The sequence below is a fragment of the Herpailurus yagouaroundi genome, unplaced genomic scaffold, assembly GCF_014898765.1.
Source record: "Herpailurus yagouaroundi ecotype Mexico unplaced genomic scaffold, PumYag 77, whole genome shotgun sequence".
NCBI classification, from domain to species: Eukaryota; Metazoa; Chordata; class Mammalia; order Carnivora; family Felidae; genus Herpailurus; species Herpailurus yagouaroundi.
In genome coordinates this window covers 51043411-51057908 of record NW_024412388.1, presented here as the reverse complement: position 1 = coordinate 51057908, position 14498 = coordinate 51043411, and the positions used below count along the sequence as shown (strand labels likewise).

At 38.1% G+C, this 14498-nt stretch overlaps 1 protein-coding gene across 4 annotated transcripts in view; it reads right to left on the bottom strand.

Moving 5' to 3' along the window:
- PATJ (PATJ crumbs cell polarity complex component) overlaps positions 1-14498 on the bottom strand; it is a 372856-nt gene that overhangs the window by 227804 nt on the left and 130554 nt on the right. For all 4 annotated transcript variants that reach the window (XM_040470436.1, XM_040470437.1, XM_040470438.1 and 1 more), the window contains exon 23: positions 1452-1523. In XM_040470436.1, the coding sequence (XP_040326370.1) occupies positions 1452-1523 (72 nt within the window). The remainder of the gene's footprint in view (positions 1-1451; positions 1524-14498) is intronic.

Sequence of the window (14498 nt, the reverse complement as noted above, 5' to 3'; positions counted from 1 at the left end):
ACAGAGAGAGAGCAAGTTGGGGAGGGAGAGAGAGAAAGGGAGAGAGAGAAAGGGAGAGAGAAATCCCAAGCAGGCTCCTCACTGTCAGCGCAGAGCCTGATGCAGGGCTCGTAACTCACGATGAAATCATGACCTGAGCTGAAATCGTATGTTCAACCACCTGAGCCTCCCAGGCAACCTGAATGAGCCACCCAGGCACCCCACATAACTTTAAAAAATAAAGAATGGAATAAAACTTGCTCTTCCCTGGTTATGAATTTTGCTCAAACTGCACAGATGTGACCAATGATTAACTGAAAGTTTTAAAAAGTAGTTCAGAAAACAGCTCCCAAGAGGGGCACCTGGGTGGCTCCGTGGGTTAAGCATCTGACTCTCGGATTTTGGTTCAGGTCATGAACCAGGTTAGTGGGATGGAGCCCGGGTCTATGAACTGAAAGTGTGGAGCCTGGTTCGGATTCTCTCTGCCCCTCCCCTGCTTGTGGGCAGCTCTCTCAAACTAATATAAACAAACATTGAAAAAAGAAAAGAAAACGGCTCCCAAAGACAAAATTCAGAAGTGCAAGAAGAAAACAGACAACGTTGGTAGGTATTGTGGCATTAATAACGCATGCAGAATAGAGCAGGTAATGGAAGACTTTTATATACTGTTAGCTCAAACTAGGCACAAACTTGGAACTAACACAAGGGAAGGAAGGAGGATAGAGATAAATTGACACATGATAGAAACCTCAACTGATGTTGTTGTTCACTTAAAAAAAAAAAATAAGGGAAGGAATTTTAGTCCTTTCAGGGCAGTCCTACCTGCCTTCCTCAAGGATGCAGTAATAAAATATGCTTGGTCCATTGGTTACTACCATACATGGACAATTGCAAATTGCTTTCTCTGCAAAGGTATGATAAAGACTTTCCTAATATTGATTACAGTCATTTTGCCCAGGTAAAAATCTCTAGAGAAGACAAACTGAAACTAAAATTTAGGTCATTTTGTAGCAATGTGGATGGAACTGGACAGTGTTATGCTAAGTGAAATAAGTCACACAGAGAAAGACAGATACCATATGCTTTCACTCTTATGTGGACCTGAGAAACTTAACAGAAGACCATGGGGGAGGGGAAGGGAAAAACAAAGTTAGAGAGGGAGAGAGCCAAACCATAAGAGACTCTTAAAAACTGAGAATAAACTGAGCGTTGATGGGGGGTGGGGGACAGGGGAAAGTGGGTGATGGGCATTGAGGGGGCACCTGTTGGGATGAGCACTGGGTGTTGTATGCAAACCAATTTGACAACAAATTTCATATTAAAATAATTAAAAAAAAAAAAAACCTTAGACCAGCCTAGATGTACATTATGGCAATACTTAATCAGTACAGAACGTCTAAATGACACTCTGAAAGGAAAGAGCAACCAACTGTGTTCTCCTACTGAGAAAGCCAATGACATCATCAACGTACATTCTTGGTGGACCCCAGTGGCTGAAGTTTGGAGTTTCTTCTCCTTCACCTTCTTCTCTCTCAGGTAACTCACTGAAGAGAGACAAAGGAAAAACACACATGCACCTTGTAAAACAGTGCTGTTAAAGGTTCTTACAAAGTTTTGAAGTTGAACAATCTATTTGTAGGTAAATAGTTCTTAATTTTTAAGGTTCAAAATATTTACATCTACAGTTAACTATCTGTACAAAACAAAAATACAGTACTTTTAATGTTCAACAAACAATCCAGAAACACACATCACAGATTATAAACACTGTTATTGGTGACAGTCTAGACGCTATTTCTTAAAAATCTATGTGTGATTTGTACAACTTCACATTTGTTTCATGATCAAGGTACAAAATATCATAACATATATTCCTTTAAACTTGGTCCTGATCGACAAGCAAAGAAAACACTCCAGCATAAACCAACATATGTAGCTGAAATGGCTAAACAGGAAACACAATCCCTCTTTGTAGATCTGTCATCCTGGCACTAAGTAACTCCCCGGTGATGTGTATCCCATGAACGTTTTGTGTCATTATCCATCACTTTGCAGTTTGCAGAGAGATTTCCTTCTGGTAGATCTAATTTGATCCTCCCACCTACCACTGCCATACTTTCACCCATCAAGTCATGCTGGTATGGAAGTGATAACATAAAATGCTGAATTACAGGGGTGCCTGCAAGGCTCAGTCAGTTAAGCATCTCTTTTTTAATGTTTATTTATTTTTGAGGGGGAGGTTAGAGGGGCAGAGAGAGAGGAGGAGAATCTGAAGCAGGCTCTAGGCTCCAAGCTGTCAGCGTAGAGCCCAACATGGGCTTGAATGTGCAAACCGCAACCTGAGCTGAAGTAAGACCAAGCTACCCAGGTGCTACAAGCATCCAACTCTTGATTTTGGCTCAACTCATGACCCCAGGGTCATGGGATTGAGCCCCATGTCAGGGCTTGGGATTCTCCCTCTCTGCCCCTTTCCCTCCTCAAAATAAATAAACTTAAAAAAAAAAAGATCCTGGGGCGCCTGGGTGGCGCAGTCGGTTAAGCGTCCGACTTCAGTCAGGTCACGATCTTGCGGTCCATGAGTTCGAGCCCCGCGTCGGGCTCTGGGCTGATGGCTCAGAGCCTGGAGCCTGTTTCTGATTCTGTGTCTCCCTCTCTCTCTGCCCCTCCCCCATTCATGCTCTGTCTCTCTCCGTCCCAAAAATAAATAAACGTTGAAAAAAAAAATTTAAAAAAAAAAAAGATCCTTTTAAAAATGCTGAATTACAAAGTACTTATAAAGGTAATGCTATCTAATAGGGTAGAGACATTACCATATATTATCTGGAAGAGTACTCCTAAGAGAACTCCTAAGCTCCAGTCTAACCCGCACCATGAAATGCGTGTGTGACTCTGGACCACCACCTGAGATAATAGGTCTGAAGGGTACATTTTATTACTCTATACAAAAATGTAGGTACTACCTCTTCCATTTTACATTCACAAAAACCCTGTGAAGCAGGCACTGCAGGTCATATTATTATTTTATTCTTCCACTTGAGGAACTGAAGCTCAGGGAAGGCTGCAAATACACAACCTCCTCACAGTATCCAAATCTGTTTTGCAGCCTAAACGTTTCAATGCTCCATTTTTCTCTGAAGTCTCAAATGAGTCCTATAAATAGCAGCAAAACTCCAAACCCACCTGCATGTCTACAGACAGACTTTCTAGTGTAGAATGGTTTCAGGCTGAATGTAAAAGAGAATACCGAAAGAATCCAAGTATTAGTTAAGAAATTGGAATCATCAGGGGTCATTAACATCTCACCTATTCCCAGATGGTTTTGTTGCCTCAGCCAGTCAATGATTTCATGATTAAGAGCATCACAGTATTCAAGGAAAAAGAGTTTGGCAGATACTTGCCAATTACTTATCTAATGTCCTCTTCCTCCTTCCTTACCAACATAACTTCTCCTTTATTCCAGGTGGCACTATGCCCAGATTTAAAGAAATACATTTTCTGGACTTCCTTTCAGCTAATGTTAACTGGGAGCTACAGTTCTGAAATGGAAGTACAAGTCCTCAGAGATTTCCAGAAAAACTCATTACATGGACAGAGAATCATCTGGCAGGAGCCTTTCATGCTATGACCTTCCCTTTCTTCTTGCCTAGAAGGCAGAGATGATATTGGCAATGAAGCATGTATTTTAAAATCATGAAGAAACAGTGACTAAAGCAATGCATTAAAGACAGCAGAGCAGAAAGGAAGGTGTTTAAGACCCCGGCAGATCACCTTCTTCAGGGGGTTTTACATGAAAAAAATTACAGCCCCACTTGGTTAAGCCACCCCAAGTGGAGAGTTTTATAAGCAGCTGAATGCAATCCCTACAGGATACCCAGGATTCTACCAATTTAAGCAAAGTCTTCATATTATCACATTATATTATTCTTTGCACATGTGCATAGATGTTCATTGAATAGCTGTAATAGCAGAAGCTTTCATATTTTGATTACCCTATGTAACAGTAACAAGGATTAAATGACGTGACTGTCATTTAGTGGAAGCTTAATATTCATTTCCTTTACAATTTTTTTCATTTGAATTTCTATCAAAAATTTCCCCATGTATCGTAATCTTTCTTTTTTTATTTAACAGCATCTTAATAGCCCATACTATTGATGTAATTTATCTGCCATCCCAAATATGATACTTTACATTATATCCTGGTTTTCAGAATATGGACATTACTGCAAGGAATATTGTCATGCTCTATTTTAGAATTCCCCTGTAAATATTAACTGAGGATTAAAAATTAAAAATCCCCAAACAAACCAACATTGAAACTTTCCTTCTATTTTCTACTTTCCTGTATCCCAAATCATGACAGGTGTGATAAGACATAAATATTTGGTCTAATTAAGGACACACCTCGGGCTGACTAAGCCTTTCCAGAGAGGCAAGTGCTCGCATCATGTTCACCATCAGCCACGCTCCAGAGCGCCACTGACTCTTGGGAGGAGAGTTCTCCATGAGTCTGATGCCTGGTGTTCACAGCGGATGTCCAGGGACACCCTTTGATTGTCTGGCTTTGGTGGATGAAGGGTCTTGCATTGTTGGGTTCCACAGGACTATGGCAATCAGAGGACCATTCTTGGTAGGCTACCATCATCAGGGCACTTCAAAGATGGCAGACTGAGGCATATGCCCCAGGCTTTCTGTGAAAAAGGTCACTTTGCTCATCCTGGGGCTTTGGACTAAGGGGCAGGATTCAGGTTTGGCACACATCCAGTGCCCTACAGTGTGGCTCTAAAGGAACATAGGCTGTGAACACCACCTTGGCACTTTCCCTCTGCTTTGCTCCAGCTTGCTGGTATCTCCCCAAAAGGAGCTTATACACACTCTTCTGGAGCCCAAATTTTTGTGACTGCCACCCAAGGCACACCTCAAATTGCCTGTCTTTGGTGGACAGTGAGGCTTACACATGTGGTCCCTCAGGACCATATACATTTGCATACTTTTAAAGCTGCTGCCTAAGGGTTTGGCTTCTAGTTAAAGCCTGATTCTCCCCTTTTGGACACTGACAACCTCAGTTGAGGCACATCCTCAACTACCAGGAGCTATTAAAAATACAACAGGCTGCTTGAACAAGCACAGAAATTTGGGAAACAACCAAGAGCTGTGGTAGGGCTGAATGAAAAGTTTCACCTCCTACACAAGGCCACTCTTTCTAGACTGGGAGAGGTGGCAGTTTCATCTACTGTATAGAAACCAACACGGAAAGTCAAGCAACATGAAGAAACAGAGGAATGTTCCAAATGAAATTTAACAAAACCTCAGAATGCCTAAGTCAAAAGGAGATAAGCAATATACCTGTTAGAGTCCAAAGTCATGGTCATAAAGATGATCACTGAAGTTGAAAGAATGGATGAACACAATTAAAACTTCAACAAACACATAGAAAACATAAGAAAGTACCAAACCAGTCACAGAGCTGAAGAATGCAATATGTGAACTGAAAAATACACTACAGGTATTCAATAGCTGACTAGACAAAACAGAAGGATCAATCACCTCAAAGACAAGACCAATCAAAGAAGCAAAAGGAAGAAAGGATAAGAAAAAATGAAAATAGCTTAAGGGACTTATAGGACAACTTCAAATAAACTAATATTCACTTTCTATAGGGCTCCCAGAAAGAGAAAACAAAGAGAAAGAGGTAGAAATTTCATTTGAGGAAATAATGGCTAAAACTTCCTTACAATGGGAAATGAAATAGCCATCCAGATCCAGGAAGCCCAGAGAGTTCCAAACAAGTTGAAACCAGAGAGACCCACAACAAGACATGTTATAATTAAAATGTCAAAAGTTAAAGACAAGGGAAGAATATTAAATGTAGCAAAAGAAAAAAAACCTTGTTAATATTAAAAAAAAAAAAAAACCCACTCCCCATGATAAGATTGCCAGCAAATTTTTGAGCACATGCTTTATAGGTCACAAGGGAATGGCATGATATATTCAAAGTGTTGAAAGAAAACACTTGAAACCAAAAATATTCTATCTGGCAAAATGATCATTCAGAATTGAAGAAGAGATAAAGAGTTTTCCAGACAAGTAAAAACTAAAGGAGTTCATCACCACTAAACTGGCCTTACAAGAAATCTTAGAGGGGCTTCTTTAAGCTGAAAAGAAAGAGTGTTAATTAGTAATGAGAACCCATGTGAAAGAACAAATCTCACTGGAAAAGTAAATATATAATAAAGGTCGTGGATTATTTAAAAAGCTAGTATGAGGGTTAAAGGAAAAAATAGTAAAATAACTATGATTACAATAATTAGTTAAGGGACACACAAGATAAAAATATGTAAACTATGATATCAAAAACATAAAACATGGTGGGGAGTAGTAAAAAGATTGAGCTTTAGAATGGGATCAAATGTAAGTTATTATCAACTTAACATAGACTATTATAGATGTAAATTGTTATATGTAAGTCTCATGGTAACTACAGGCCAAAAACCTATAGTAAATACACAAAAGATTTAAAAATATAAGCATACCACTGAAGAAAGTTACCAAACCACAAAGAAAATAAGAGAAGAAAGGAACAGAGAAAAACTACAAAAACAGAAAACAATTAACAAAATGCAATAAACACATACCTCTAGGTTACTACTTTAAATGTAAATGTACTAAAATCTCCAAAGACACAGAGTAGCTGAATAAAAAAACAAGACCCATCTACATGCTACCTACAAGACTCCTTTCACATGTAAAGACACACAGAATGAAAGTGAAGAAATGAAAAAGTATATGCCATGTGATGGAAACTAAAAGAAAGCTGGAGCAGACATACTTCTATCAGACAAAATAAACTTTAAAACAAAGATTAAGAGACAAAGAAGGATGTTATATCAGGATAAAGTAATCAGTCCAATAAGAAAATATAACATTAATATAGAACACAGGAGTACTTAAACATATTAAGCAAACATTAATAGACCTAAAGGGAAAAATAGTGATACAATAACAGTAGGGGACTTTAGACAAAAAAATCAATAAGGAAACATCTACCTCAAATGACATGTTAGACCAGGTGAATTTAACAGATACATACAGAATATACCATTCCAAAAGCATTAGAATACACATTCTTCAAGTGCACATGGAGTATTTCCTAAGATAGATCATATCTTAGGCCACAAGTTGTTTTTTTTTTTCTAAGTTTATTTTTGAGATAATACATGCAACACAAGTGGGGGAGGGGCAAAGAGACAGGGGGACAGAGAATCTTAAGTGGGCTCTGCTCTGACACCAGAGAGCCCCACTCAGGGCTCAAACACATAAACCCTGAGATCACGACCTGAGCAGAGGTTGTATTTTTAACTGACTGAGCCTCACAAAACAAGTCTTAATCATTTAAAACAAAAATTTTTTTTAACATTTTTATTTATTTTTGAAAGACAGAGACAGAGCATAAGCAGAAGAGGGAGACACAGAATCCAAAGCAGGCTACAGGCTCTGAGATGTCAGCACAGAGCCTGACAGAGGGCTTAAACCCATCAACTGTGAGATCATTGACCTGAGCCGAAGTCGGACGCTCAACTTACTGAGCTACCCAGGCACCCCACAAGTCTTAATCATTTAAGATGACTGAAATTAAATGAAGCATCATTTCCATCTGCAATGGTATGAAACTAGAAAGTTCATAAATATGTGGAGATTAAACAACATTCTTTGACCCACTGGTCAATCCAAAGAGAAATAAAAGAAAATGAAAGAGAAATTTTTAAAAAATGAAAGAAAAAAAATGAAAAAGGAATACATTGAGATAAACAAAAATGGGAATTTAACATACCAAACTTTATGTGATGCAGCAAAAACAGTTTCGAGAGGAAAGCTCATAGCAATTAATGCCTACCTCAAGAAACAAGGAAAGTCTCAAACAACCTAACTTTTACACATGAAGGAACTAGAAAAACAAATGAAGCCCAAAGTGTTTGGAAGGAAGGAAATAACAATGATTAGAGCAGAAATAAATGAAATAGAGACTAAAATGATAATGGAAAAGACCAATGAAACTAAAAGCTGGTTCTTTGAAAAGATAAACAAAATTGACAAACCTTTAGCTAGACTACTCAAGGAAAGAAGAGGTCTCAAATAAATGCAGAAATGCCACTGATGCCACAGAAATACAAAGAATCATGAAACTACTATGAACAATTATATGCCAACAAATGGGACAACCTGGAAGAAATAAATTCCTAGAAACATACAATCTTTTAAGACTGAATAAGGTAGAAATAGAAAACCTCAATAGACCAATTACTAACAAGGAGATTGAATTGGTAATTGAAAGCCTCCCAATAAACTAAAATTCAGAACCAGAAGGCTTCACTAGTGAATTCTACCAAATATTCAAAGAAAATTGATTACCAATCCTTCTTAAAATTTTCCAAAAAATGAAGGGGGTGAACTCTTCCAAACATATTTTACAGGCCAGCATTGCCTTTATACCAAAACCAGACAAAGATACAAAGATGCAAAAATCCTCAACAAAATATTAGCAAACCAAATTCAACAATACATTAAAAGGATCATACACCATAATCCAGTAAGATTGATTCCAAGGATGCAAGTATGGTTCAACCAATCACAAATCAATGTGATACACTACATTAACAAAATGAAGGCTAAAATTCTTATGATCATCTCAATAGGTGCAAAAAGACCATCTGACAAAATTCAACATCCGTTTATAATAACAACTCTCAAAAAAGCAGGTATAGAGAAAATGTACCTCAACATAAATGCCATATATGACAAGCTCACAGCTAACATCAGACCTAACAGTGAAAAGCTAAAAGCTTTTCCTTTAAGATAAGGAACAAGACAAGAATGACCACTCTTACCACTTTTATTCAAAAAAGAAACCAAAGGCATCTAAATTGGAAAGGAAGAAGTAAAACTCACTATTTGCAGATGACATGATATCATATATAGAAAATCCTAAAGACTCTATAAAAAAGAAGTTAGGATAAATGAATTCTGTAAAGTTGCAGTATACAAAATCAACATGCAAAAATCAGTTGTGTTTCTTTACACTAATACAAAGTATCAGAGAGAGACATTAAGAACAAATCCATTTACAATTCGATCAAAAGGAATAAGATACCTAAAAATAAAATTACCAAGGAGATGAAAGACCTGTATATTGAAAACTACAATATATTAATGAAAGAAACTGAAGACACAAATAAAAGATATTCCATGCTCACGGATTAAAAATATTAATATTTTTTAAATGTCCATGCTACCCAAAGTAATATACAGATTCAATGCAACTGCTGTTAAAATCCCAGTGGTACTTTTCACAGAAATAGAATAAACAATACTAAAATTTATATGAAACCTCAAAGACCTAGATTAACCAAAGCAATCTTGAGAAAGAACAAGGCTGGAGGTAACATGCATCCAGATTTCAAACTATATTACAAAGCTATAGTAATTAGAACAGTATGGTACTGGCATAAAAAGAAACACATACATCAATGGAATAGAGTCCAGAAATAAACCCACACTTAGATCATCAATTAATTTACAACAAGGGAGCCAAGAACATATAGTGGGGAAAGGATGGTCTCTTCAATAAATGGTGTTGGGAAAATTGCACAGCCACATACAAAAGAATGAAACTGGACCACTATCTCACAACATACACAAAAATTAACCCCAAATGGATTAATGACTTAAATATAAGACCTGAAACCATAAAATTCCTAGAAGAAAACATAGGTGGTAAACTCCCTAACATAGGTCTTAGTCATGATTTTTGTAATCCAACACCAAAAGTAAAAGGAACAAAATCAAAAGTAAACAAGTGGGACCACATCAAACTAATCAGTACAGTAAACAATAAACAAAATGAAATGGCAACCTACTGAATGAGATAAAATAATTGCAAATCATATATCTGATAAGAGAATAAAACCCAAAATATGTAAAGAATTCATACAACTCAATACCAAAAAGCAAACAATCCAATTAAAAAATGGGCAGAGAGGGGTGCCTGGGTGGCGCAGTCGGTTAAGCGTCCGACTTCAGCCAGGTCACGATCTCGCGGTCCGTGAGTTTGAGCCCCGCGTCAGGCTCTGGGCTGATGGCTCAGAGCCTGGAGCCTGTTTCCGATTCTGTGTCTCCCTCTCTCTCTGCCCCTCCCCCATTCATGCTCTGTCTCTCTCTGTCCCAAAAATAAATAAACGTTGAAAAAAATGGGCAGAGGATCTGAATAGATATTTTTTCCCAAAGACGACATACAGATGACCAACAGGTACATGAAAATTTGCAGAGAAATGCAAATCAAAACTACAGTGAGGTATCACTTAACATCTATTAGAATGGAAATTATCAAAAAAGCAAGAAATAACAAGTGCTGATTGGCAACGATATGGAGAAAAGGGAACTTCTGTACACTGTTGTTGGAAATGTAAATTGATGCAACCATTATGGAAAAAGTATGGAGGTTCTTCAAAAATTTAAAAATACAATCACTATATGATCCATCAATTTCACTTATGAGTATTTAGTAAGTAAGTAAATAAATAAATAAATAAAAATTTAAAAAAGAACACACTGATACAAAAGATACATGCACTCCCATGTTCATGTGTAGCATTATTTATGACATTTATTTATGATAGCCGAGATACAGAAAGAGCCAAAGTGTCCATTGATAAAGAAATCATGGAATTTAAAATGGAATATTATATAGCCATCAAAGGAATGAAATCTTGTCATTTCAGACAACATGGATGGAACTTGAGGGTATTATGCTAAGTGAGATAAATCAGACAAACAAAGATAAACACCATATGATCTCTCTTATATGTGGAATCTAAAACAACAGGGGTGCCTGGGTGGCTCAGTTGGTTAAGCGTCCAACTCTTGATTTCAGCTCAGGTCATGATCTCATGGTTCATGGGATTAAGCCCGGCTGACAGCACAGGGCCTGCTTGAGATCCTCTCTTTCCTTCTTCTCTCTCTACCCTTCCCCCATTGTGTGCGTACTCCCTCTCTCTCTCTCAAAATAAATAAACATTAAAAATAAAATAAACAACAACAACAAAAAAAACTTCACAGATACAGACAACAACATATTGGTAGTTGCAAGAGGCAGGGGTGAGAGATAGAAATGGGTGAATTGTTTTTGTGTTGTTTTAGTTTATTATTTTTTAAATGTTATTTATTTTTGAGAGAGAGAGAGAGAAAACAGAATGTGAGCGGGGGAGAAGCAGAAAGAGAAGGAGACACAGAATCTGAAGCAGTCTCCAGGCTCTGAGCTATCTGCACAGCGCAGAGACAGACACGGGGTTCAAACCCACAACCACAAGACCATGACCTGAGCCAAAGTTGGATGCTTAACCACCTGAACCACCAAGGTACCCCTGTTTTGTTGAGTTTAAATAAATTGAATAAATATTCTGATCTGTAGTCAGACACATTATCCATTGCACTACAGGCCCCCTTTAAATTTAATTTTAGAACAAACAAACAAAAAATTAGGTCTCTAAAGGTACAGGGAAGTCAATGGGATGCAGAAGCACAGTGTACATTAAATAACTTAGCTGGGTTCTACACCAAAATTAATGCAAAGTAGAAACTCTAAACTATCATTTAGCACTTCATGATACCCTGATCTGAAAGACTGTCTTCCAAAAGAATCTATGCATTACTCAGAAAAGCTCCGAAGTGGCAATAAATATTCACCTATGAACCTAACTCCACGGGTCATACCTTTAAAGACTAAAAGGGGGAAAACATGACTTACAGGAACTCTTCTATTACCTGCTAAAATTTTAATATATCCTGAATCTATAACAGCAAGTCAAAAAAACAACATTCAAATGCAAGACTGAGCTCTCAAAAGTTAGGTTGAAACTCTTGAATGCCCGTGCCCACATAAGAAATCAGCTTGTCAAAGTTACCTCTGGAGAATAAGAAAGGAATGAGGTAGGAGTAAAGTGTATCTTCCCTTTCTGAAAGTGGTAAGAACTGAGTAAGACAGAATGGATGTTCCATTTTGACTTCTGCATAAGAAAGGGGGGGTGGTTTTGGAAATTTGTTTAGATATTTTCCAATTACAGTTCTATACCTTTAAAAAAGCCGTCTCATTTCCGAATTGTGAGATTTAATTATTGACACCAAGCAGAAGAGAAATTTAAAAAATAAAACGGTCTCATTTGAAAAGTAATTTGACCATATAAGTAGTCAAAATTAGGGGGACTGGGTGGTTGAGTCACTGGAGCATGTAACTCCTGATTTCAGGGTTGTGAGTTTGAGACCCACATTGGGTGTAGAGATCACTTAAAAATTTTTTTAATTTAAAAAAAAAGTCAGGGGCACCTGGATGGCTCAGTTGGTTAAGTGGCTGATTTTGGCTCAGGTCATGATCTTACAGTTCATAGGTTGGAGCCGCACATCGGGCTCTGTGCTAACAGCTCAGAGCCTGCAGCCTGCTTCAGATTCTGTGTCTCCCTCTCTCTCTGCCCTTTTCCCACTCACACCCTGTCTCTCTCAAAAATAAACATTAAAACAATTAAAAATAAATTTAAAATAAGTCATAAAATTATATATATATACACATATATATATATATATTTTAAATGTTTATTTATTTTTGACAGAGAGAAAGAGACAGAGCATGAGTGGGGGAGGGGCAGAGAGAGAGGCAGACACAGAATCGGAAGCAAGCTCCAGGCTCTGAGCTGTCAGCACAGAGCCCGACGTGGGGCTTGAACTCACAGACTGCGAGATCATGACCTGAGCTGAAGTCGGACGCTCAACTGACTGAGCCACCCAGGTGCCCCTATAAAGTTATATTTTTAAGCCTTCCAGTACTTCCATCTGCAACCATCCCTCCTGAAGAAACAAACCTATTGCCTGTTTAATACTATGCATTTCCCCAGGAGCTTGGTTACATTGCTCACGCCAGGACAAAGGACCTGTCAGCACCTCCCTGCTGAACACTGGTCCAGTTCTGCTGAATGAAAAGCCATCAGATTTCTCCAAGTGGTTGAGCTTATCTGAGTCTTTCCTTTTTTTTTTTTTTTTTTTAATTTTTAATTTTATTTTAAGCAGTCTCCATACCCAATATGGAGCTTGAACTCAAAACCCTGAGACCAAGAATCGCATGCCCCACTGACTGAGCCAGCCAGGAACCTCGGAGTCTTTTCCTTTACACTCAGAAAGGAGCTTTGCTGAAGCACAGAGACCAACTTTTTGCAATATGAAGTTTCTGTCTAAAACTATAGGCAGAGGGACACCTGCCTGGCTCAGTTGGTGGAGCACATGACTCTTGATCTCATGGTTTTGAGTTCAAGCCCCACACTGGGTGCAGAGATTACTTGGAAATAAAATCTTAAAAATAAATAAATAAAATTAAATGTAAAAGTCAATAAAAAGGGTCAAAGGTCACAGGTTGCTGAATGGAGAAGTGATATCATTCTAAGACACTCCATATGTCAGTACAAAATCATTCTTGGACTAAAGGTTTAATAAAAACACGAAGGCCAATAAATCCACTCTATCTCTCATCCCTGTTATGCTTGGCCAACACCTCCAACTCCTTCCTTCCTTGCTGCTCTGGTTTCTCCTTCCATTCTCATACACTCCACCGATACCCCTTCCCCTCTCCCCGCCCCCAGGCCAAACTACCCATCACACTCCACGGAATCTCCTTGAATTGTCAAGAAACTACTCCACACTCTGACCTCTTCACCAAACATTCTCTCAACAGCTTCTGGTTCTCTGCCACAGATACTATGTTCAAGTGAATGATACTCTCTCACCTTGGGAAGTTGGAAGGTGGGGGGCAGGGAGCAAGATTTTTCTAAACTGCTTTCCACCAACCACTAAGCCATTACTCTCCTACCCTTGTTTCAAAAGTGACACCTCTACTTTTAATGTACACATTACTACCACCTTATCACTCTTTTCAAATAATCTTTACCTAAATGACAAAAAATACAAAAAATAAAAAATCTCTTTGGATTCCTATCTACAGGATACAAATAGCACTTGCATTTGTACTTTGCTTTCATTCCTGGCACCTGTCTCTGTGGATTAACCACCAAAGGTTAATCTCTCTAGGTGTGCAATGTCTTTCTCTCCTTCTCCTCTCTCTAGGGACTGTGTTTAATAACTTCCTTTCCAGCATCTACATATTTCTTTGCTGGATCTTTCCCAGAAAGACACACACACAATACATATATCAATATATATGTAATTACGTATGCATAACCTCTTCTTCTTTACCTCAATCCAAAAATACCCTCTAGCTATCTAGATGATACGCATTCTGTCTCTTTTCATGACCTGGATTCTGAAAACACTAGTCTCACTGGACTTACTATGCCCAATTTTGGACCTGTTCAATTCTCAACCTACTACTCTCTGATTTCTATTTTACTTAAATTGTTCTATGCTAACCTAGTGCATCCGTGTGGCCAAACCCCAAGTAAACTTTTCCGTTTCATCTGCCCTGACCT